The sequence below is a fragment of the Schistocerca gregaria genome, chromosome X (assembly GCF_023897955.1).
Source record: "Schistocerca gregaria isolate iqSchGreg1 chromosome X, iqSchGreg1.2, whole genome shotgun sequence".
Classification (NCBI taxonomy): domain Eukaryota; kingdom Metazoa; phylum Arthropoda; class Insecta; order Orthoptera; family Acrididae; genus Schistocerca; species Schistocerca gregaria.
Window position 1 is genome coordinate 832,576,288 of NC_064931.1, and position 27,284 is coordinate 832,603,571.

Genomic DNA, 27,284 nt, shown 5'->3' on the forward strand with positions numbered 1-27,284 from the left:
CGGTTTAACAGTTCCTCCTGTGATACAGTCACACCCACTGTTAAACTGGCTGCCCATGTAACACACACACACACACACACACACACACACACACACACACACACACAATGCTAGTATTAAACCCTTTCTATTCTACCTGCCTGGAGCCCCCCTGGTGTTGCCTCACCCTGACATCCTGCTTGCCTGCTTGTGTTACCAAATAACCAAGGTTCATCTCCTAAAGACTATCAACGATCATGCAACTGCACATACTGTCGAACGGAACACTAAGGAATACCTACATCAAGTGATTATTCCTAGTGCTATATCTGTTCCTCTAAGTCCGATCAGTATCAGTTTTGTTATTTGGGTTCTACATACCCAGAGCTTTTGTAGATGTTGTAAATCACAATCACAAGCAATACCCGAGCAGCAACCATCAGGCGAATATCATGGCTGAAACACACTGGAATATGGTACCTTCCATGCATGACCCTCGCCTCCTAGATTACGATTAAGGACCTTTTCATTTTTTAATTATCATGTAACCAATCTGAGTTATCATACAAAAACTTATTATTGCTTTTGTCTAGAAACTTCTGAAAGTGTAACCACTGCTCCTTTTTGGTCACTCTGAAAGATTTTCTTTTCCAATTTAAAAAGCACCCCAACAGAATAAGGCCCCACCAAATGTCGGCAAACATATTCATGGAAGCCCCAAATTCTTGCTATCGATTGTAGCTGTTATCTCATTTTCAGCCCTGTACATGGCTCCCATGGAAGGGGAACAGGTGAGCATGGTGAGTACACACACTGAGAGAATTACTGTGAGCATTAAGGGAGTTTTCAAAATTTTAAAAATTGGTTCATTTTTATTCCTGTGACTCTGGTACTGCATCTTGTGGAACCCTAAAAACTTACACATAATTACACCAGTAACTTAAAGTTTTTTGCACTTAAAATTCTTTAATACAACTATGATGCCTTAAGATAAGCATAGCTTTGACACATAATAAATTCAATTGTAGTAATTAAATCATATTCAGAAAGAGTAAGTCAGGATGACTGGAAAAGGACCTCAAACTATTTAGAAAAAGAGGCTGGGGGTGTGGGCAGCTTGCCATGCCACAATGTGTTCCATAAACTACATGTCAACAGTGGGCCTAAGGCAATTAAGTGCATGGCAATCTTAGCTTAATGGCATGGATCGCAAATATGATAGAAGTCTCAATCTGAAGGCAAGATGCGAATCAATATAGTGAATAGATGTTGAAGCAAAGCACTAGCTACCAAGCTACCTATGAGACGTGCCACACACCAGTGAATCATGTTTGCTTACATGTTTACAATTTTCCCCAAATTATCATGAACTTTCCTCCCATTTAGTAACTTAACAAAGACAGGTTTATATATGGTAATGGAAAGTCACCGATGGAATATAAATAATTTAAGGAGTAAAGGTAACAACTCACAAAATTTGTAAAACCTTACATTGTTAGGTGAGGAGACACAGCAACATGCATTATTTATAAAAATGTTTAATGGTCTTGATTAGAATATAATGCATGGTATTACGTTATATTGTGACCAAGAAAAGCAAAATTTATAACAAGTTTACTAACACAAGACTGAGATCCTCTTTTAGCTTTCAGAAGAATCCTCCCCTCCTCCTGCGCGTGCACACACACACACACACACACACACACACACACACACACGCCTGTACAGCTACAATTGTTATCCAAAAGCTAACCAAGTTCCCAGTCTTCTTGTTGTGTCTATCAGCAACTCAGCCCCTCAACTAATCACTGAGCTGTTATCAGTGAACTGTTATCTTACTCATTAAATCATTCATAAATAGGTTTAGGATGGCCGGGAAAGAACTAAAACCTGTACCATAGGATAGACACTTGTGATGCTGGTTATAAAAATTGTATTTCAAAGATTCTGCCAATCAGGTGCTGAGAAATTATAAGCCATACAGAAACCTAGTGCTTAAGGTCTTTCAGATACTTGTCCAAAACAATCAGTACATCAAGCTGTCTATAGGAGATTTTCCAACCATTGTAACGTATTCCAATGTGTCCCCCACCCTCTCCTCCCCTCCCCTGCCGCAGTAAACACTCCATGTTATGGGTAGTCTAGTACTAGGTGTAGATGTTTTAGCTTGACGATTTATTGGAGTGAGTATTTTTGTTTCCACGTTATTGCTTCTGTCATCCATAAGCTCCCCAGTTTTCAATTTTCTTCCCAGCTTTTTGATTGATAATTTAAACTGTACAGTTAAAAGAATTTATTTGGATTTTTAACAAACCCAAATTAAAACTAAATGTAGCTCATAACCTGCTTTAGATTTAAAGTGGATCAGGTCTACAAATGAGAAAACTCATTACAAATTGTTATCAGTGCTCTTCAGATCAAAACGCTGAAGAAGACAAACCAAAAAACTCTCTTTTGAAGATTTAAGTGAAACTGCATATCAATTGATCATTCAGTTTACCATAATTTTGAAAGTCACAGAGGCTTCAGCACTGTGTATCTGCTTCTGACAGAGCAAAGGAATAGGACAGAAGATGAAATAGTGAAGGTAGCAGAGTGTCCAATTAATAAAATGACAAAGGCTACTATAAATCCTTGGATATCAGAGGAGATGCTGAATTTAATTGATGAAAGGATAAAATGTAAAAATGCATAGAGGGGCCTTTTGAGAAAAGACAAACAGCTCTATGAATATCAAGGGTTCAAATGGAGAAAAGTACTAAGCAAAGAAGGGAAAGTTGAAAGGTGAAGTGAATACGTACTGGAGCTATACAAGGGAAATGAACTTCAAGTCAATATTGCAGGAAGGGAGAGGAATAGATGAAGATGAGATGGAAGATACAATACTGCGAGAACAATCTGACAGAGCACTGAAAGACCTAAGTTCAAACAATGTCCCTAGAGTAGATGACATTCCCGCAGAACTGCTCATATCCTTGGGAGAGACAACCATGACTGAACTATTCCCTCTGGCGTGCAAGACGTGAGAGACAGGGGAGATACCTCCAGACTTCAAGAAGAACATAATAATTCCAATTCCAAAAAAAGCAGATGCTGACAGGTGTGAATATTACTGAACTACTGTTGTTGTTGTTGTTGTTGTGGTCTTCAGTCCAGAGACTGGTTTGATGCAGCTCTCCATGCTACTCTATCCCGTGGAAGCTACTTCATCTCCCGGTACCTATGGTAACCTACATCCTTCTGAATCTGTTAGGTGTATTCATCTCTTGGTCTCTCTCTACAATTTTTAACCTCCACACTGCCCTGGAATACTAAATTGGTAATCTGTTGATGCCTCAGAATATGACCTACCAAGCGATCCGTTCTTCTACTCAAGTTTCTCTTCTCTCCAATTCTATTCAGTACCTCCTCATTAGTTATGTGATCTACTCATCTAATCTCAGCATTCTTCTATAGCACCACATTTCAAAATCTTCTATTCTCTTTTTGTCTAAACTATTTATCGTCCACATTTCATTTCCATACATGGTTACACTCCATACAAATACTTTCAGAAACGACTTCCTGACACTTAAATCTATACTTGATGTTAACAAATTTCTCTTCGTCAGAGACGCTTTCCTCGCCATTGTCAGTCTACATTTTATATCCTCTCTACTTCAACCATCATAAGTTATTTTGCTCCCCAAATAGCAAAACTCATTTACTACTTTAAGTGTCTCATTTCCTAATCTAATTCCCGCGGCATCACCTGATTTAATTCGACTACATTCCATTATTCTCATTTTGCTTTTGTTGATGTTCACCTTATATCCACCTTTCAAGACACTGTCCATTCCATTCAGCTGCTCTTCCAGGTCCTTTTCTGTCTCTGACAGAATTACAATGTCATAGGTGAACCTCAAAGATTTTATTTCTTCTCCCTGGATTTTAATTCCTACTCTGTATTTTTCTTTTGTTTCCTTTACTGCTTGCTCAATATACAGATTGAATAACATTGGGGATAGGCTACAACCCTGTCTCACTCCCTTCCCAACCACTGCTTCCCTCTCATGTCCCTCGACTCTTATAATTGCCATCTGGTTCCTGTACAAATCGTAAATAGCCTTTCACTCCCTTTATTTTACCCCTGACACCTTCAGAGTTTGAAAGAAAAAGTTGGAAAAGAAATAAATGTCCAGGAGAAGAAATAAAAACTTGAAGTTTTTCGATGACACTGTAGTCCTGTCAGAGTCAACAAAGGACTTGGAAGAGCAGTTAAAGAGAATGGACAGTGTCTCAAAATGAGAATATAAGATGAACATCAACAAAAGCAAAACAAGGATAATGGAATGCAGTCGAATTACATCAGGTGATGCTGAGAGAATTGGATTTGGAAATTAGATCTTAAAAATAATAGCTGAGTGCTCTTGTTTGGGCAGTAAAATAACTGATTATGGCAGAAGTACAGAGAATATAAAATGTAGATTGGCAATGCCAAGGAATGTGTTTATGAAGAAGAGAAATTTGTTAAAACTGAAAATAAATGTAAATGTTAGGAAGTCTTTTTCTGAAGGTATTTGTCTGGAGTGTAACCTTACATGGAACTGAAATGTGGACGATATGCATTTCAGACAAGAAGGGAATAAAAGGTTTTGAAATGTGGTGCTACCGAAGAATGCTGAAGATTAGATGGGTAGATCGTGTACCTAATGTGGAAGTACTGAAATGAATCAAGGAAAAAGAAATTTGTGGCACAACTTGACTAAAAGAATGGACTGGCTGATAGGAAACACTGTAATACATCAAGGAATCATCAGTTTAGTACTGGAGGGAAATGTGGGATAAAATTTGTAGAGGGAAACTAAGAGGCAAAGACAGTGAATTAGTAAGGAAGGCCACTTGACAGATTCATTGGGAATAAGAGGCTAGTCAAAACATTTACAGGTTGGATATAAATACATGCTGCATACATTTGGTATGCTGTTGGTAGTGTTGAAGGACCTCATTATTCCATGTTTCTTTAACATTATCTGAAGCCTTCTGCATGCTGATTGGGAATAAATCCCAGTACTTCTGTTTTCTTCAATACGATGTCAACACTGTTGAAAGAGTCAGTAATATTTTGGTGTGTTCAAATGAATGTAAGAAATCACAAAAAAGTTTCATTTAAAAATGTGGAAATACCAAAACTGTATTACCTCTCCTAAATCATAGATTAAAAAAACACCTGCCACCTTGTGTTTTTGTGGGGGGTATGAAACATGTACTGAACCTGAGAGCACATCTGAGAATTTATTACACAACTTTAGAAAAGGAAACTCTAATTAGAGTAAAACAAATGGAGTAATATTAACATCAATGTTTAAAATTCTAAATTTACATTCACCCTACCTTTTTTATAAATAAATTACCTTTTTGCCCTCATCAACTATGAGTGCTATTGCACGCTGACCCAAACCACGGTCATCTCGCTCAGGATTTGCCAGCCATCGCCTTGCTTGCTCCAATCTCCCAGTAACAGTGTGAGCAGGTTGTTGGACACCAGATCTCTCCACAGACTGGACAGCTCGCCCAACAAGTGACTGCAATGCTGACAGTTTTTCCTAGAAAACATATATGTCATATAAAATGTGTGCTACTTCAAAATCCAATAATGAGTTAACAGAAACCACAGTGCAAGCAGTTTTCCTGATAAGCTTCTTACTATTATTTTACATGTATGTTGTGAATTTCATACATCTCTTGTGAAACAGATTCAGAACTCAACAAGAAAACTTTCATGCTAATTAAAAGTAAAATTATAAAGTATAATCTTATACTTTTTTTAGATCTGCAGCATGTGTTTAATGTATTACTACAAACAGTCAGTGTATCTAAGGCTTTTTTCACCTCTTAGTGCCTTTGGTTTTAGGTTAGTAGCTGGCAAAGAGCTAAAAACTCACTTTCTTAGTTGTTTGTATCTTCCCAAAAACATGATGAAATAAAATCATTCTACAGTCACCAGACCCTGCCTCATCATCTCCAATGCGCAAAAGATGTTTCCACAAAAAAACGTAAGAAACAGGAGTTTTAGCAATGGAAAGTGAAATTACCAGTTTTTACAATATTTTACCAAATTATGCATCTTCCCTGCTCTCACATAAAAAGTCATAAATCTGACAGCTACTTTTAGTTGCTGAGTGTTATTTAATACAGAAATTGGAGCCCAGCTTTCTCCTTTAATACTGAGGATTGCATATAACCTTAAAAATGATATTCACTTCCTACACAAAAAACTGAAGCCCTATATGTAATGTCAGGTGAAAATACCCTACTTGTATCTCTTGTTGTCATATTTCCCATAATTTTTCACAACAAAGAGTGCTCATTGAAAGTGTTTTGGAGGATTCTTTAATGTGGTACATCAATTAATTAACCTGCATATTTTCCTACTATGTAAGCATATATACTAAAACAACCAAATATGGCAATTTAGCTTGGAAAACAAGTAAATCAACATGGTGTCTATTCGGTTTTTTTTTTTTTATACCAGCCAGTCACTACACAGGATGTGTGACTTCACAAAAACACCTCTACTGTTACTGTTAATTTAAATCATACACAGTCTGAGCATACCAGCCAAGGACAACACAGTGATCATCTAGTAACAAAATTCTTTTATTATATTTTTCTGCCAATATATCATAGCGAGTTTAAACTTCGTAGCAAGTGATCATAAAATGAGCCAAGTAAAAAGAAAGAAAAAGGCAATGGCAAATACTAGGAAACTAAATTACTGAATGTAACTTCTATAAAGAACTACAGAAACTGGAATATGTTACATACTAACTAGTCAAAGTAAAATTAGCAGGTCAGGAGGGCCATTCATAACATAAAAATATCAGTACTCTGGTTGTTGGGATGAAGACTACCTGTGTAACTGTATGAAGTGTGTAATTACTAAATTGCAAATATAAGATTAAAAATATCTGAAATATAAACCTGATTGTGAGAGTGACTTAAGAATTACAAAAAGCATGGATGTGTTCACAATGAGAGCAATTGTGTTCTGTTTGAAATGTAGCAAGGTGAAACAGCTCCACTAACTATAACCCCACTCCTTAATTTTTCCTTCTTTTCTGCCCTCTATTTCATACATAACATATGTATCGTGAATATATGAAATATTCAATTTCTTATTCAAGCCGTATTTTTTAAAACTTGATTATTCTTATATAATTTGCAGTCTGCAGACAAAAAATGTGCAGATCAGGGATGTCCTAAATATGGGCTACAAAGGGATTTAATCTGGCTCATGCTTGAACAGGAGTAGTGCACGATTCTTTCTGCTCATGTAATTCTACGAGGTGCTGCTATGAACACTGTACACTCAAAGTACATCAACATCACTTTCACTTGTTCATAACTGCAGAGATGTCCTTACAATACTGCCATGGAAATCCCACTGGAGCACTTTGGCTGCAGGTAACTGTGACTTACTGGCAGTGTTTGCAGTGATAGTGTGCTATTATTTCAAGTTTTCTTTGTTTGTAATATGTGTGCAATATGTAGTGTGTTGTACCTTCAATGAAATGTAGACCATGAAAATTTCATTATTGAGAAAGGCAACATACCCAGGTGTCTGTAATGAAGTTATTGCTGTTCTTAAAGAATACAATATTCATTGCCACTATGGTGCACAGTTTGAGAAATTCAAGGACAAGTTAAGTGAACATAAATTCAAACACTGAAATGTGGACTTCATTTTTAACAATACTTTTTAGGAAACATATTCAGGAACAGGAAACCATTGCAAAAGTAAGTTTATGAACTGCCCATGAAATTACGAAACACGGGAAGCTATTCACTGATGGTTATTATTTAAAGAGATGCATTTCAATTACTACTGAAGAACTGTTTCCTGACAAAACAAACACTGTAAAGCAGTTACCCTTTTAGCAGATACAGATGTCCATTGTGTTGCAGATATTACTTGTAATTTATCAAATCAGTTACAAGAAAAGCCATCGAAGGTTGCTTGGTACTCAACAGCCCTGGACAAATCTACTGACATCTCTTGATATTACTCGAGTCCTGTTGTTTTTTAGGGGTGTTAACACAAATTTCAAAGTTAAAGAAAAACTAGCTTATCTGATTTCCTGCATGGTACAACAAGAGGTGAGTATATCTTTCGAGGGGTACAGTTAACTTCAGCTGAAAGGAACAACCTTACTCTTTCTCGGCTGAAATGTGCTATAACAGATGGGTGGAGAAACATGTTTGGCAAATATGCAGGATTCGTTGGAAGACTAAATTCAGAATTAGAAGCCGGAGGAGTTACGAAAACTTTTGCAACTCACTGTGTTCTTCATGTGGGAGAACTTAGTGCAAAGTTAGTCCATATGTCCTGTGTGATGGACCTTGTAATTTCTTTTGACCATTTCATTCGAAGTCATGGACTCAAACACTGTCAATTCAAAAAGTCTTTCCTAGAAGAGGTAGAATCGTTGTCAAGTGATCTCCCATACCACATTGCAGTACGTTTTGTAGAAGTAAGTATGGTAGAATTTCACAGGTCAAAGCAGACACGTCGAATCCCAGTTTTTGGTCAACCTAAAATGTGTTCGAAGTTCGAAGCTTGATATGAGGCCCTCATGGTCAAGTAATATGGAGACACCTCTTGCAGACAGTTCCTGTAGAAGCACTGTAGTTAGAAAAGTACTTAAAATTTACAATTTGTGAAAACCATGTGCACTGCCATTTGAGCCACAAACAATGGTTTATTTTAGGAGTGATGTATGTTATTTGAAGGCCCACAGCCCTTTCTTTCTAAAGAACATCTTATCTTCCTGAAAACTGTGTACTTCAAAAGTTATCTTTACTCAAAATTGTCGATTTCCTGAGTGTCTGACCCTTAATATGTGATCCTTTCATGATTTTAGTGTTATTGTATGACAGTTCAAATTCTTGTTTCCAATAATGTACAATTTTTGTAGATTACATGTTAGTGGACAAAAGTTTTCAGTAAATTCTTAGCAGTCTTTTTTAGACTAAAGTAAACACCTAAACTTCTGCCCCATAACCTAAATTTGTACACTTTAAGGACATTGAGCTAATTTTAATCAAAATAACGTCTCTCTCACTAATGTGTGTATGCAGTATACACTTTTACTATCCTTTATGTTTGTATCTAAAATGTAATAGTTTTAAATTTTAACATTGCATAATATCTGTTCTATGTGCACCTTTAAATATGTGTTCAACACAAAGCCATAGTTGGAGGTGAAACTTCAAAGCAGTCAGTCAGCACCCAGCATTAAGTATGTATAGTTCTGTGCCAATCAGCATATTTTCAAATGACCTTGTACTACGTAATTATTGATTACTGCCACTTGTATACAAGTTTGTTGTTCTGTTAAGTGAAACATGTGAGAACTTATCAGCTGATCACCATCTTGAGTGCTAATAAAGGCATATAAATGTGAAAGTGTCATGCCAATTGCTATATTTCTCAGAACTGTGACACAGATGTAGTAAAACTGAGACAAACTATAGTCCTATCCATGAACAATGGCAGTCTGCACAGCTCAAGACATGGACGGGGATTCCGTTGTTGCTAGTTCCAAGCAGCAATTGTAGTAAATGCATACATGTTCTCTGCACTTGAAAAAAGTATGTATACTAAAAATTATGTCCCTCGTTTGCTTGTGCAAAAATTGTTGCTTACGACCACCATCAGTTGTGACAACTCATAACAAATGGAATAAAAATTCACTGAATAATTCGCTATGATCACGTTTAATGTTCGCATGACTACGGAATTCACAGTAGAGCACTGAGAACACTACTGAACCCTCACTTGTTGTCAGAGAATGCCTAATGTAGATGAGCAGAACAGGTCTAACCTACTCCAACTATAACAAAATTTACACATAAACAACATAATAAGAGACAAAATAATAGCATACAAATACGTTGTCAGCATTGTGCAATACCTGAATACCACGTGCCAAGCATTCTGCCTGTGGAGTGGCTCCCTTTCCATCTTGACGCAGTTCACAAAGAGCATCTGTCATTGTTGTCACTTCACCACACAACCGGTGAAGGGCCTCAGAATCACCAGGCAAGGCACGATCGGCTACCCTGTTGGCATGTTCCAGAACCTGCCTGACAGATTTCTCCCCTACTCCTCCTCGGAGGGCAAGTGGATCCTAAAACCAAAGCATAAAGTTTCTTTTCACTTTATTATTAACTGCCATGTGCAAAACATCTGTATACACATAAGTATATATCTGTGCCATGTAATGACAAGTATTATTTACAGCACTCCTTACATAATAAACTTCTTAGTGTCATCTATTTTACCTTCATTAAGCTGCCGTTATCCTATTTCTATTGCCTAACTGCCAGAGACAGCAGTCATGCGAGTGTGAGTTGCATTTGCGTGAATGTGTGTGTGTGTGTGTGTGTGTGTGTGTGTGTGTGTGTGTGTGTGTGTGTGAGTTGGCTAATGCACGAAAAGGACTTTTGGCCGAAGGCTTCTTGTTTACCAGTCTTTTTGTTGTGCCTGTCTGTGACTCAGCATACAGTAAGTGACTATCTATCCTTTTCATAATATTGTCACTATTCCATCTTGGCTTTTCCATTGTTTCTGTCAGAGGTGGAATTTTTCAGGACAATTAAGACAAGAAGGGTTGTGCCAAAATACAAGAAAGGAGGAGTTAAGGATGATGCCAACTACAAACTAGTTTCACTGCTATCAGGTATCTCAAAAATCCTGTAAATGCTTATATGTAATAGATTAGTTGTTTATCTGGACAAACTTATCATCCTTGTACTTTCACAGTGCTGTTTCACGTAGGGCAAATCTACAGAATCAACAATTGCAAGTCTGACGCAGCAAATTATACAGGCCTTACATGAAAATTAAGTTTTATCTGCAATGTTTCTGGATCTCTCAAAAGCCCTCAAACACCACTCCCTATGAAATATTCATACAAAAATTGGAGAACTATGACATTTGAGGCCAAGCAGTAGAGTGGATACAATTATATATATATCAACAGGAAACAGTATTATTAATAAGGAACTCACACTCGTCCAAAACCAAAGCCTTCAAATATGAAGTGCTCCACAGGTCAGTAATGGGATATTGCTGTTTACTCTGTAAATGATACTGGTTTTGGAGACAAAGAGAAGACAATATCGTATCCAGATGACACAATAATACTGAGCAGTGACCAAAATATGGAACAGCTTGAGAGATGAGCATGTATTTCTGCAAATGTCACAGCTCAATGGCTCACAAAAATGAACTGATTATAGACCTGAGAAAAACCACGTTTTCAATGATCAGAAACAAATAGCATCTGTGCATATTGATTTAGATGTGGGATAATACAAAGCTGGAAGAAGTGGAGGGCACTAAATTATTAGGTTTTACTGTGGATAATGAACTGAAATGGTAATAGCAATTAATTCTGTCTGTTAGAAACTCAGCTCTATTATATTCATAATGAAGCAGCTATTGCAACATGCAGACAGCACAGGCGCTCTGAACCTTACCTGTAGTATAGAATGACAGTGTTGGCAAACAACTGTTCAAGAAACAAAATGATGGTTCACATTAAACAAAAAAGAAGCAAGCAGGTTCATTTTAAGAAACGCTTCTGAAACATGCAAAATGTCTTCAAAACTCTGCAAATATTAACTTTTACATCTTTGTAGATACATAAAAACAATAATATATATCACAAAATATGGTTCAGAGTAGATTACAAATGTAAGCGTACACACCCATAACACATGAAGAAAGAACAATATACAAAGCCTAGCCCCCTGACAGACAAGGCTTAAAAAAAGGACCTCTGCATTTGGGTATCAAGTTGCTAATAAGTCTGCCCAAAAATCTGAATGACAGTATACATGCCACTTGTTTCCCAAAGAAGTTCAAAGATTATCTGGTGGAAAATATTAAAGTGTATCTACTAAATTTCATTTATATATGCTGGTCTTTATAATCAGTCAGGTTGGGAAGTGTAATCAAAATGGTCACTCCTCCAGAAATAAGTGATGGTGAATGTTTTCCGCTTTTTAAGTGTCCTATATTACACATACATTTACTGTACAAAATGTAATCCTACAGGATCAAATAAAATTCAATTGAACATATATTTAAGATCATTTAAACTTCAATATTATTTACTAAGTTACTACTTCAAGGTGTAGCACTATGTTCATCACTATCATTGCAACTGAAATGAATGTATACTTCAGAAATTTTCATGTTATGCCTTTACCTTTGTTAAAAATTGTACTTTACTGAAGCTTACAAATAGTGACCAGAAAATGTAGCATCCATTTTGGTAAAATTCAGATCTACACTCCTGGAAATTGAAATAAGAACACCGTGAATTCATTGTCCCAGGAAGGGGAAACTTTATTGTCACATTCCTGGGGTCAGATACATCACATGATCACACTGACAGAACCACAGGCACATAGAAACAGGCAACAGAGCATGCACAATGTCGGCACTAGTACAGTGTATATCCACCTTTCGCAGCAATGCAGGCTGCTATTCTCCCATGGAGACGATCGTAGAGATGCTGGATGTAGTCCTGTCGAACGGCTTGCCATGCCATTTCCACCTGGCGCCTCAGTTGGACCAGCGTTCGTGCTGGATGTGCACACCGCGTGAGACGACGCTTCATCCAGTCCCAAACATGCTCAATGGGGGACAGATCCGGAGATCTTGCTGGCCAGGGTAGTTGACTTACACCTTCTAGAGCACGTTGGGTGGCACGGGATACATGCGGACGTGCATTGTCCTGTTGGAACAGCAAGTTCCCTTGCCGGTCTAGGAATGGTAGAACGATGGGTTCGATGACGGTTTGGATGTACCGTGCACTATTCAGTGTCCCCTCGACGATCACCAGAGGTGTACGGCCAGTGTAGAGATCGCTCCCCACACCATGATGCCGGGTGTCGGCCCTGTGTGCCTCGGTCATATGCAGTCCTGATTGTGGCGCTCACTTGCACGGCGCCAAACACGCATACGACCATCATTGGCACCAAGGCAGAAGCTACTCTCATCGCTGAAGACGACACGTCTCCATTCGTCCCTCCATTCACGCCTGTCGCGACACCACTGGAGGCGGGCTGCACGATGTTGGGGCGTGAGCGGAAGATGGCCCAACAGTGTGCGGGACCGTAGCCCAGCTTCATGGAGACGGTTGCGAATGGTCCTCCCCGATACCCCAGGAGCAACAGTGTCCCTAATTTGCTGGGAAGTGGCGGTGCGGTCCCCTACGGCACTGCGTAGGATCCTACGGTCTTGGCGTGCATCCGTGCGTCGCTGCGGTCCGGTCCCAGGTCGATGGGCACGTGCACCTTCCGCCGACCACTGGCGACAACATCGATGTACTGTGGAGACCTCACGTCCCATGTGTTGAGCAATTCGGCGGTATGTCCACCCGGTCTCCCGCATGCCCACTATACGCCCTCGCTCAAAGTCCGTCAACTGCACATACGGTTCACATCCACGCTGTCGCGGCATGCTACCAGTGTTAAAGACTGCGATGGAGCTCCGTATGCCACGGCAACTGGCTGACACTGACGGCGGCGGTGCACAAATGCTGCGCAGCTAGCGCCATTCGACGGCCAACACCACGGTTTCTGGTGTGTCCGCTGTGCCGTGCGTGTTTTCATTGCTTGTACAGCCCTCTCGCAGTGTCCGGAGCAAGTATGGTGGGTCTGACACACCGGTGTCAATGTGTTCTTTTTTCCATTTCCAGGAGTGTATTTTTGTCAAAATTTGCATCTATTTTTTGTTTGTAAATGATTCCACACACAAATTTAAAAGGTTGTCTTGCTACATGAATAACGACAAACAAACCCTTAGTATTCCCAAATCGACTGTTAAAAAAAGTGCCAATTGGGAGCTTTTTAACTGTAATATTTGCTTTCGAAACTTCAACTGCCTCCCTCTGCCCGAAATGGCCTTTCTTTTTTCATAAGGCTGTATTTAAGATTTCAAAAATGATTGTTCTGTTGAAAAGCAGCAGCATTTTCTCGCCATTAACTGGATGGATTTCTGATTTAAGACGTTTCTCGACATTCTCTGTCTTTTCCCAGTCAATTCAATGATTATAAAACCTTAATAACATTAATTTCTACCTTTAATGGACATTCATAGTCATGTGACCCAAGCTTAAAGATGCTACACATGAAACTGACAAGGCACTTAGTGTAGAAGTAGAACCGAAAGCAACTCTATTCAAATGTTAGAGGAAGAAAAATATTACTTATATTGTTTTCCAGTAAGCAGTTGCTACAGCGCACAATGAGGACAATGTCTAGTGACTGCTGGCCGCAAGCATAAACAAACTAGAATTTTGAGAGCCCAATGGGAGAAGAGCAGTGCACGGATACAAGCACTGCTTCCCTCTCACATGGCAGCAGCCAACAGGGCATTGAGTGCATTGATACACTGTTGTATTCGTGTAGTTTTTAATTTGAAAACAGGTTCTGACGAACATTATCTTTCAAAATTGTGCTTTGCCAGGTGACGTAATATACCACTAACTGAAAATTTGTTACATTTTCATGTCAATACACTGAAAATAATACTATTTCAAACTACCTCTGATAAAATAGTTCCTCTCGATACAATTTACTACAAAATAGTGTGTAATAGGTAAATTCACATTTTGGGGCACACTTTACATATATTTCACATTTATCACTAATTTCTTCAGTTCATACTTATGTGTAACATATATATTAATGTGATTCACTCTCCCATCTTTCAGTAACTATTGGTATACAACAAAAGATGTACTTTGAAATTCTATATTGATAGTGCTTTGGGTTTCTTTGACTGTAGGTTTGTCTTCCCCCTATTATCAGTTATATGTGGCTTTTAATTATGTGTTATTGCTAGAGTTCTTGCTCCCATCACTCCACGCATGTTATATTTTAGATTGTGCACATTGATGATTGTGCTATGCGCAGCTAGGCATGACATGTGATTTCTTTTTGGCAAGTATATTGTATGTAATCACTGGCTGAGAAAACCGTACATGCACAACAGTTGTACAGACTTTTATGTTTTATGGTGTGTTGTTCTGTTTGTAGATGCACTTGAGAATGAGCAATGCTTAATAAACTAGTATTTCAAAATACAGCCTGATGGAAGAATGTCTTTTTCAAACTGTGAACATACTTAGAATTCAATTACATGATTGTAATCATTAAAGTAACTATTTCAAAATAGTTACAATTATACAAATAACAGTAACAACAACAGAGATGTTAACAACTATAATTAGAAACAACATCAATGATTGTAACAACTGTAGTATCTCTGAGGTTGCATTACTAGCATTTGGGGAGGGGAAATTATCACAAAAGAGACATGGGTGATATTGGAGGGGAGAGAGGGTATAATAACTGGTAATATCCAAGAAGGGAGATTTATTTCAACTGAAGGCTCTACTGGTAAAGAGCATAAGAATGCAGGTAACCAGAGTGAGTGAGATGCAAACACAGGGCAGAATTTGCATTTTTAATATCTATTTTTATTCCTGGTGACTTTCAGAGTCCTCCTCACTCAGCACCAATTTCCAACACATTTTACCCACTACTGTATCAAATGCTGTAGTCTTCTTCAACAAAATATCATTCCTGTTACATCCATTATTATCTACCATTTATCACAGACTTTGACAACAAATATTTATTCTTATTTATTCATGTTTACATCACAGTTGTGTGCTACTTCTTAGTGGTGACTAGTTTTGAACATTATTGTTCATTCTCAAAGTGTTGCTTACAGAAGTGCATTTATCATGCAGATCTGTTTTATGATGATGTCTTGCACGTGTATCAGTGAAATTACTCTCTAATAAACACTTGAAATGCAGGTATATCCTATTCAATATTTGAAGTACTGTGAGCTGTGCATATTGTATATTGATAATTGATGCAATATTTTTCATTCTTTGTCTTTAATAATTCTGTAACTTCTATAGGCAATGGCCTGAGAATGAATATTAATGTTAAAAACTAGTCACCACCAAGAAATTGTACGGAACTGTGATATAAATCAGAATAAATAACCACCAAATTTGAGTTGCTTGTCCTTTTACCAGCAAAATGTTGGAATTACATAAACATTTATTCATAAAAAGTATGGCTCCTAAAGTAATTACCTCAAGCCAGTCATGAGCTGCACGTATTTTTCCTTCAATAGCATTCTGAGCTTTCTTCATTACAGTAAGGTTATCAGCATCCCATTCTTCTTCATCATATGTTGTCAACTGTAGTACTCTAATAATCTCATTTATTTCATCTGTCATTCGTTGTGCCAAATAATTACGGTTCTCAGCAGCTTCTTCAGCACCTTTGCCACCTGGAATACATTGATAAATGACAACAACTGCCAATGAATTTAGGTATTATTCTGGAAAAGCATTATATTCCTCGGCAAAAGGTAGTCAGCTATCAAAAATGTGCATAATTTACGAACTAGAGTGTTTTGTAGATAAAAGGTTGTTTACACGGTCCAGCTGCTAAGCTAATCCCATTATCATGTTTAAAACATAATTATATACTTTAATCATTAATTATACACTATCATTAACATGTGTATGGATTTCATTTAAAAGGTTTTACTTAATTACAAAGAAATTTTGAATATGTAATGAAAGATCACTAGCAGCCAAATAAAAGTAGTGTGGAACTGTAGAAAAGAATGATTACCAAAAAGTGTTCTTAAATTCATATCTGCTCAATGCTGCCTCTATTTAGTGAATATTGATCTATTCTGATTTTTGTGTATATACAGGTATACACAGCTGGCCATTAGAACTGCAAAGCCTTGAATGTAGCATGCAACAAACATCAGACTGGGATGGAATGTACTACATGCTTGGATATATAAATGTTTATGATTTCAGCACAACTGCATAAAGAAGGTACAATCATTACCATCTACATTATGTACATAAGGAAAAATTACGCAGTAGGATTCTCACTCAGAAATCGTGTGTGTGTGTGTGTGTGTGTGTGTGTGTGTGTGTGTGTGTGTGTGTGTGTGTGTGCACATGACATCATCTCCAACTATTTAATAAGTTATCTTTGCTCCTTAAACTTTTTTCCATTACCATATTTACATAACGTTTGAAATGGAATATTTTGTAAAAATTATAATGAATTATGTTATTGCAGTCATTATAACTGGCCACTCTCAACAATATGTTGGAATTCCAATATTTTCATTAATTGGTATTAGTGCCTCCCAAGTCAAAATTATTATAAGATTAATATTATTAATCTTACAAGTATCTGATTGTGATCTGATTGTGACAAGAAAAAATAATGAGTTATAGGGACCGAATTAACGCAATATCAATCAATGAAAGGAAATTATGCAAAAAACTGTAAGACTGTGAAACACTTAAATACTCAGAAATGCTTATTGTCAGTTCTAATAAGTAATTTTTATGAGGTAGTTCCATTCTGGACTCCATGCAGACACTCGTGTTATGAACTTTGCGAAAAGAAATGTTAGCATGGTTTGAATACTGTAGAAACAAAATTTGAGGATGATTTAAAAGAGAAAACCTGAAGCATTTCATTGATAACAACATATTAATGCGTGTAAAAAAAATCAATAACCCTCTTGTGGAAAGGAATCAGTCCAGATAACTGATGCATAAAGAAAATCAAATTTAGAAGGATGAATAAAAAGTTTTCTGATACACAGAAAGCCTTTTCACTTCTCTTGATTCAAAGGTACATTACTCATTCTACCCGCCTCTCATATTCAAGGTATATTTCATTTGCATATGTTCAACTATAAGTTTCTATGCCAATGTACACTAGTTTATCAATCAGCAATGAACAAATACAAGTCAGATTAGATTTCATAATGTGTTATGGTGAGGAACAGTGAGATAGTTGACAAGAGAGTCGTGAGTTCAAAACTCACGTGCACTGAAACATTTTAATTTCTATCTTTGGTTCGAGTACATTCTAGAAGTATCCACAAATGGCAAGAATCATTGTACTGGAATGTTCTGTCACTATAATATACTGTATGTGTTCTGGCCGGAGGCAGTTTGCTCCGCGCTCTTGTATGTGCAAGTGCTGAATAAACCTTTTTTAAGCGAAGTGAGTGTTCATCATTCCTCTGCTTACACCTTCCTCTACCTGACATTCTCCTGGTGGAGGCGCCGTTTATTGCAACTTGTGATACTGCACATTATCGATGACACAGTGGCTCCCATCAGGCCACAACAGAGCTGCCGTTTACATGGCGAGAAACCCGAGTTCGAGCCATATTCAACAGATTGCAATCTATCAGAGACAGAAGACGAAGAGGACGTCACGATGACAGCAACGGTGTGCCACCACACAAGACATCTTTCCAGGTTCTCGTGGCCAAGATCCAAACAAGAGGCTGAAGGTATATGTGTGTATAGCTGAATTTAACAAATGGGATAACACCGTGTGTTTGGCTAACGTATTTTTCTACTTGGAGGGCAATGCCAAGCAATGGTATGAGAGCAACAAGGAGAAGTTCATAAACAGGGAAGTATTCCAGGTGGAACTGCACAAGTATTTCAGCGACACACAATGACGGAAGTGCAAGGCTGAAGATAAATTAAAGTGTAGGGCACAGCGTCCAGGGGAAACAACAGCATCCTACATTCAAAACGTCTTGGAGCTGTGTAAAATAGTGGATCCTTGAATGAAGGAGGAAGATGTTGCACATCTCATGAAGGGTGTTGCTGAGGACACGTCTCAAGCCCTACTCCTGAAAGGGGTTTTGACAGCAAACAACTTCATAAAATGGTGCCAGTATATTGAGATAATGAATCGAAAAAGAATTACACTCAAGAAGTTTGAATGGCTTCCAAACGCCCTATCTGCCGTGGTGCGCACAGCCACACAAACGCAACGGTCAGATACCGCGGAAGAGTTAAGCGGCCCCTGCAACTTAGTACCAGCGCGTTCCGCCAGCCAGCACTAGAGGCGTTCCCACCAAACATTCAATGAGCCATGAACTACGCATGCGCACGAGCCTTTTTCCATCAAGGATGGTCACACTATGATATCACCATCCGCCAATCAGGGATCGCCAACAGCTGCCAATCATCACTCCGGAATCAGCAGAGGAAGACTGGAGCCACCATGTTAAATAGGCGGAAGAAAGGAAAGCAGGCGTCTTTCGACCCGCCGCAGACTGTCACCTCGAATAGCCTTCAACACAGCCGGAACATCCAGGCGTTACGTCTTCGCTATGCTGGCCAACGACCCCGGACTCTGCGCCTGTCTATTTCCTCGGTATCCGCCGGAAATCGTTGAGAGAAAACCCGAGAAAGGAACGTAAACTCAGTTCAGTTGCTAATATTTCAATTCAATAAGGTGGCATAATTTTTTGGCTTGTTATAAAATTTTGGCAGAAGAAGAAGCTTATCTTTTTGTAAAACTAAGCGGTGGCCTTGCTCCAGCTAATACAAATTTTTTGTTTGCAGATGTGTGTTAATCTGTGGATGTAACAGTATCGATGTCTGTGATAGAGGAAGAAACTGATTTCACAACTGTTCCTCATCAGATAGTGAGAGAGGACGTTCAAAAGGCACTTGGATTGCGCGGTGAGCAAAAAACCAAGACACTTCAAGAAGTCATAAAGGAGGAAGTGGAACAGACATTGAACCCAGTCTCTCGTCCTTCATTTCCCTTTACAACAGTAAAAAAGTCGAGACCCAGGCGAAGTTACATTCCTACAATGCCGCATGAGGAACCTGTTTGGGCACCAAGGAAGACTGATGTCTGGAGGTCCCAGGATAACCAACCAGTATGTTTCCACTGTGGACAACCGGGATATACGGTGCACTATTGTCGAGAAAGGTGTCAGATATTTGATGACGCCTGCACCAGAAGACAACAGACTTAGCTGGAAACCACATCGATATCCCCATGTATGGCCCACCAGCCCAAGCTCTTGTGGACTCTGGAGCATCATATTCAGTCATTTCCGAGAAGTACCGTCCCCGGTTGCTGAAAACCATATTCGTCGACAACAAAACATCTCTGCTGAAGGTGGCTAATGGGAAATATGTAATCATTCTTGCAGTCAGCGGCAGAAATGTAACTGTCGTGTGTCACGCCATGCATCAACCCATGTATCTTGTAGTGGAATGTAAGAGAAGCATACCACTGATGAAAACTTTGTCATCCCAGCCTCTGTCGTCTCATTTACGAATGGATTTGGTGAATTGTGGATAGTTAACTGTCACCGAGAAGCGCAGATCCTTCCAAGATGCATGTGCATAGCAAACGCTGAGCCGTTAATTCCAGAACAGCTGAGCGTCATCGACAATTAGAAATTAGTGACAAGATCTTCTAGATCAAGTATCACCAGATCTCACAAAGGAACAAGAGAAGAAGCTACTTGCCATTCTTCACGAGTTCTCTGAATACTTCAATTCACAGGTGAAGAGCACATTAGACAAATCGACAGTGAGACACAGGATTAGCACTGGAGACCATCAATCAATAAGCCAGAGAGCATACCATGTGTCAGCAACGGAAACTCGACTAATTCACGACGAGGTAGAGAAAATTATGAAGAATGACATCATTCAGCCTTCGCAGAGCCCATGGTCGTCACCAGTGCTTCCGTCAGGAAGAAGGATGGCAGTTGGCACTTTTGTGTTGATTACAGGAAGACTAATAAGGTAACTAAAAAGGACATTTACCCCCTTCCACGAGCTGATGATACACTAGATTGTCTGAAGAGGGCTACATTTTTCTCAACCATGGACAGGTATTCGGGATACTGGCAAACCAAAGCAGATGAAGCTGATCGTGGGAAAACTGCATTCGTCACCCCTGAGGGCCTGTATGAGTTTAAGGTAATGCCGTTTGGTTTGTGTAATGCACCAGCAACTTTTGAACAAATGCTGCATAATCTTCTAAGGCACCTGAAGTGGATGATGTGTCTTTGCTATTTAGATGATATCATAGTGTTCTCCGAGACATTTGATGAACACATAAAAAGACTGAGATCTGTTCTTAAGTGTCTTCAACATGCTGGACTGAAACTTAATCCAAGAAAGTGTCTCATTGGAGCAAAATAAATCAAAGTACTTGGGCACCTTGTGTCGAACGAAGATGTACGGCCAGACCCAGAAAAGGTGAGAACTATAATGGAATTTCCTATTCCTAAAAGTATTTGGGATGTGAGAAGCTTCCTTGGATTGTGTTCTTATTACCGTTGTTTTGTATCAAAGCCAGGCCACTCCAAGAGTTGTTAAAAGCAGATGCTAAATCTATCTGGGATGGTGCTCAACAAGATTCTTTCGATGTGCTGTGAAAAGCTCTGATGACTGACCCTGTACTTGGGTCTGTATGATGAGAGAGCACCTACAGCTACACACAGATGCCACTGGGTATGGGACTGGAGTTGTTCTGGTGCAGATTTCGGATGGAAAAGAGAAGGTTATAGCCTATGCTTCTCACACACTTACAAAAGCCAAGAGAAACTACTCAACTACAGAAAGGGAATGTCTTGCTCTGAACTGGGCCATGTGCAAAGTTCAACAGTATCTCTATGGAAGGCCATTCACAGTTGTTACAGACCATCATTCACTTTGTTGGTTGACAGGTCTCAAGGATCCAACAGGACGACTCGCCAGGTAGGCACTATGTCTTCAAGAGTATGACGTTACCATAGTGTACAAAAGTGGAAGAAAACACCTAGATGCCGACTGTCTCTCAACAAACCCTGTGGAAGACCATCAGGACTTTGATGAAGATAGTGACTGTCTCGCTGCACTCCAGGATCTCTCTGCTGACGCTGCACTCCAGGATCTCTCTGCTGAGCAGGAGGAGGACACCAAGATATCTCAAATCATGCTTGCCTTAAATCAAGCAGAGGATGTGAAAGGGCAATTTAAGGTAGTTAATGGATTACTTTGCAAGAAAAACTTTGATCCATTTGGAAAGAGGTGGCTACCAGTGATTCCTAAACACATGTGCTTAGATATTCTACAGAAATTCCTGAGGCCACACATTTAGTATTTATTAAGACATACGACAGGATAAGCAACAGATTTTTCTGGCCAGGTTTATTTAGGAGTGTCCGTCACTGTGTGTCGCACTATCGAGAGTGCCAGAGGAGAAAGGCAGTTCCTCAGAAACCACCTTGCCAACTCATACCAATTCCACCAACTGATACGCCTTTCCAGTGTGTTGAGATTGACCTCCTCGGACGATTTTCAATGTCTACTAGTGGCAATAGATGGATTATTGTTTGCACTGCTTATCTAATGCGCTATGCCATTACAAAAGCCGTGAAAACAGCCAAAGCATTCGAGGTAGCCAAATTCATAGTAGAATACATTGTATTAAAACATGGTGCCCCAAGGTCGTTAATTACAGATCGAGGGCAAGTTTTTCAATTGAATCTTGTAACAGAGATAAACTGTCGGTCCAACATTACTCATCATATAATGACTGTCTACCATCCGCAAACTAACGGGCTTACTGAATGCCTTAATAAGACCTTGGCCGACATGCTATCAATGTTCATCAATGCTGAGCAGTGCAACTGGGATGAGGTGCTACCTTTCGTGATGTTTGCGTACAACATGGCCAAACAAGACACCACAGGATTTACGCCATTTTTCTTGGTGCATGGGCGTGAGGCGACGATGACAATATGACAATGGACACTGTGTTTCCATTACATCCTGATGACGTGGACGAAAACTACATCGGCCAAGTGTTAACCAAAGCTGAGGAAGCTCAGCAGTTAGCTCGACTCCACACGCTGCAGGCTCAAGAAAACCATCGCCGAAGGTATACCAGCCTGGTGACCTCGTCTAGATTTTCACTCCTGTTCGGAAGGTTGGTCTCTCTGAGAAGCTTCTCAGGCGCTACTTTGGACCTTATAAGGTTGTAAGAAGCTTGTTTGATGTTACTTGTGAAGTTGAAAACTTCAACCCCGACACAAGACGATGAAAGATCAGAGATACGGTCCACATCCTTAGAATGAAGCCTTATAAGGGTCCTGCAACCCAGGGTAAATTCAAAGCTCCAGCGACAGGCAACAAGCAGAAAGGTAACGAAAAACGTAGCAACAAGGGAAGTTCTAAGATCACCACCAGGGCAAACACCAGTCATTGGGAGTCGGAGTATGCAGGACCGATGACTCGTTCCCAGACTAGGAGGACATAACACCAAGACGCTATCCTCTTAAGGAGGGAGCAATTTCACACAAGAAGGTGAGTAGCGCAGTCACCGTAGGGTAGTGGTTATTATACTAGATTGTTGCATGGAGGGTCGTGAGTTCAAAACTCACCTGAACTGAAACATTTTAATTTCTAGCTTCGGTTCGAGTACATTCTAGAAGTTTCCACAAATGGCAAGAATCATTGTACTGGAATGTTCTGCAGCTGTATATATATCATATGTGTTCTGGCCAGAGTTAGTTCGCTCGACGCTCTTGTATGTGCAAGTGCTGAAAAAACCTTTGTTAAGTGAAGTGAGTGTCCATCATTCCTCTGCTTACACCTTCCTCTATGTGATAATATTTTGGTGAGCAGAACGAATCATTAAATACCATATTAACATTTGACTATCAGTAAACAGACTTTGTCTCGATTTCTTACCAGAGGGTTGTTGGTTCAATACGAATACTGACTGTTTGTTAGTGTGTTTCGTATGAATGAACTGGCAAGTGACAGGATGAATTAACAGTAACTTTTATATCACAAACTGTATATCATAAATGTATACTTGTGTTTTTAGTACTGACTCAGTCACAGGTTTTTGTGACTTTTTTATTTGAAAGTACAGCAGAATTTCCAAACTGCTGAACTCACTTAGTGAACCTAGACTTGACATATAGACTGAACTTTCAGATTAATAGCCAGATAACAGAATGCAATCTAGAGACACATACAATACAGCCAACTGAATAACCAGGTAGGCTACCAGCACCTGCAAAATGTACAGCAAGAAATTCATAGTATTTGTTTCTGGGAATACGAGAAGACTACTTACCCTGTGCAATGATATGAATGAATATCTTCATACTACATATAAGAATTGGTGCAAGTGTCTTAACTTGATCTAAGCATCTTATGAGGATTTCACGATGCACCTGATGAGTTAACTCTTTCTCTCGACCACCAACCTCACGAGAAACCTGAGCAGAAACCACATTAATATGTTATTTATCTGTATTTTAACACTCCAAATAACACACATACAAGATGTCACAAAGAAAACAAACAACCGGAAAGATTAACATGGGGCATTCCACAGACTTAACAATCCTCAATCAAAACATGCAATCAATAAAAAATACAATAGAACTATTAGAAGTTGGGCTACAATCTTTGAACTGCACAGTAGTTTGTGTTACTTATCACTGGTGTAGAGACAGAAATCCAACATGTAGTGTTATCATCGTATGAAGGGGCAAACTCTTGCTGCATAACTGCTTTAAGCAGTGGAGGATCATGCATTTATATCAGAAAAGGTACGGGTATGAAGAATGTCCAGTGAACGTCATCTGCCAACGTGTGTAGTACCAACAGTAAAATTCGGAGGTAGTGGTGTTATGGTGTGGTTGTGTTTTTCCAGGAGGTGCTTGCACCCCTTGTCTTGTGTGGCACTATCACAGCAGAGGCCTACATTTTTGATGTTTTAAGCAACTTCTTGCTTCTCACTGTTGAAGAGCAATTCGGGGATGGGGAATGCATCTTTCAACACAATTGAGCATCTTTTCATAGTGCACGGCCTGTGGGGTTGCGGATACATGACAATAACATTCCTGTAATGGACTGGCCTACACAGAGTCTTGACCTGAATCCTACAGAACACCTCTGGGATATTTTGGAATGCCGACTTCATGCCCGGCATCACTGACTGACATCGATACCTCTCCTCAGTGCAGCACTCCGTGAAAAATGGGCTGCAATTCAAGAAACCTTCCAGCACCTGATTGAATAAATGCCTGTGAGAGTGGAAGCTGTCATCAAGGCTACGGGTGGGCCCACACCATACTGAATTCCAGCATTACTAATGGAGGGCACCACAAACTTGTAAGTCATTTTCAGCCAGGTGTCCGGATACTTCTGATCATACAGTGTACATGTAGTGGACAGGATTCTGAGGGCTAGTTCTGCTGTAAGGCATTGGTATGGTGACTATTGTTGTTGCTTTCAGTTCAAAGTTTGGTTTGCTGCAGCTATTCATGTTAGTCTATCCTGTGCAAGCCTCTTCACCTCTGCATAACTACCACAACCTACATTCATTTGAACCTTCTTAATGTATTCAAGCCTCATTCTCCCCCAAGAATTTTGACCCCCTTACACTTCCTTCCATTACCAAACTGACGATTCCTTTATAACGTCAAAATATGTCCTATCAACTGATCTCTTCTTTTAGTCATGCTGTGCCATAAATTTATTTTCTCCCCAAAATTCAGTGCCTCTCCTAATTATTTATGCAATTTACACATTTAATCTTCAGCATTCTTTTGTAACACCACATTTGTGAAGCTTCTATTCTCTTCTTGTCTGAACTATTTATTTTCTGTGTTTAATTTTCATACAAGGCTACATTGCAGACAAATACCTTTAAAGACTTCATAACACTTAAACCAATATTAGATGTTAATTCCTCTTTTCCAGAAATGCAGTGCTAAGGTACAATATTAAATATCTGGAAGAGTCAGGCACAAGCACAGCTTCTGAGGTCACAACTGTTGTTGAATGTATATGTAAGGTGTAGTCAACAGCGATTATAGTGGTTCCATTGGAGACCCCAGAATCTGTACAAAGTGTTTACCAGCTAGCCAGTTGATTACTGCTAGTTGATTTCTCTGAGAATCTACAAGGCAATTTTTCCTAATATTCCTGTGTGTCCTTGGTCAGTGGCTTCACTCAAAGGCCCAGAACAGCCTCCTGATACAGCCGTGTCTATCTGGCCAATAGCTCCTCTTCAAGCCCTGGCAAAGTCCTTTCATACTGCTGCATTTATACTGGCTGTATCTCCTCTTGGAACCCTGGGCAGTCTGTCTGGAGCAGCTTGAACTATCCCAAATACATATCCATTTTTTGGGCAGTGGCCAATGGATAATCTGAGAACTAGTTTTGCAAAGGATTCAGTGTGAGCAGTTGCTGGCTTCTCCGAGTTTTCTTGCTGGCTGTTATATCATGTTAAGGAGAGGAACTGACCAACATGGAAGTGTCGAATTTGTCAAGACTCCAAAACATAGTGTTCCACTGACAAAAGCAGAGTATTGATGACAGCATGCTACTGTCTGCCTTCAAACTTTGGCAGCATCTGCTGTGTAATGGAATGTGTGCATACTGTACATCTCACTAACTGAAGACACAGGATTTTGTCAACAGGCAATATAGATAAACTTAGTACGCAGGTAGAACAATTTTGAAAGCCATTTCTCTGGGTTACTTTCAAAGCTGGTTTTATTTGGAGCTAAGATGTTCACATCCACTCACAGCAAGCTTCACAAAATACTGGTGTTGGATGCATGAGGCTTTTTATTACTCTCTATATTTGATTGTTTATTTTGTTGCTGAAGGTCATGTAGCAGCAAAAATTTATTCATTTTTTATGTTTTGTTTATGATAAGACAATTTCTACAAACGACAATACAGTGTGGTTATAATTAAACTTTCACTACTTGAGAGGGCCTATTAAAAACGATTGAGTGTAGGGCAATGAAACATTTGAAAGGACGTCTGGACGAGGAATAATGAATAAACAATTGAAAGAAACATTTTAATTTCCACGTGAGAAAGGGTAACATTTAGTAACTGTGTAGCAAGTTTAGATTCTAGCTCACAAATGCTGCTCAATGTGATGACCATATGCATCCACAACAGCCTGTAACTGCACTGGAGATACCATTTCACAATTATTGATGGCATTTTTTGAATGGTGGACCATGGAAAGTTCAGCTGTCTTAACCCTGTGGTGCATGAATTTCACTGCAGTGGACAACTTATAATGCTCAATTTTCTGGCGTGTTCAATCAGTCATGAGGCTGCAAATGCGTGCAGGACAAAACACTAGAAGGGAGTGCTGACTGCAGTGAACTGTGTGCATTTGCAGCCTCAGAACTGATTGTAAATGCCAAAGAAGCGACCATTAACAGCTGTCCACTGTAGTGGACCTTATGCGCCACAGGGTTAACACAGCTCATGCACTGCTTGAAGATTACACATTGTGTCCAGCATTCTCAGCCATGACAACAGTAACTTCTTCAATAATTTGTGGCACAACTGGTCATC

At 39.3% G+C, this 27,284-nt stretch overlaps 1 protein-coding gene across 2 annotated transcripts in view; it reads right to left on the reverse strand.

Annotated features, from left to right (window-relative positions):
• Nucleotides 1-27,284, reverse strand: part of LOC126299339 (vinculin) — a gene marked incomplete in the record, with an annotated part of 267,846 nt that overhangs the window by 171,466 nt on the left and 69,096 nt on the right. For both annotated transcript variants that reach the window (XM_049991172.1, XM_049991173.1), the window contains 4 exon segments: nt 5,373-5,564; nt 9,936-10,151; nt 16,155-16,354; nt 24,022-24,166. In XM_049991172.1, coding sequence (XP_049847129.1) covers nt 5,373-5,564; nt 9,936-10,151; nt 16,155-16,354; nt 24,022-24,166 — 753 coding nt within the window.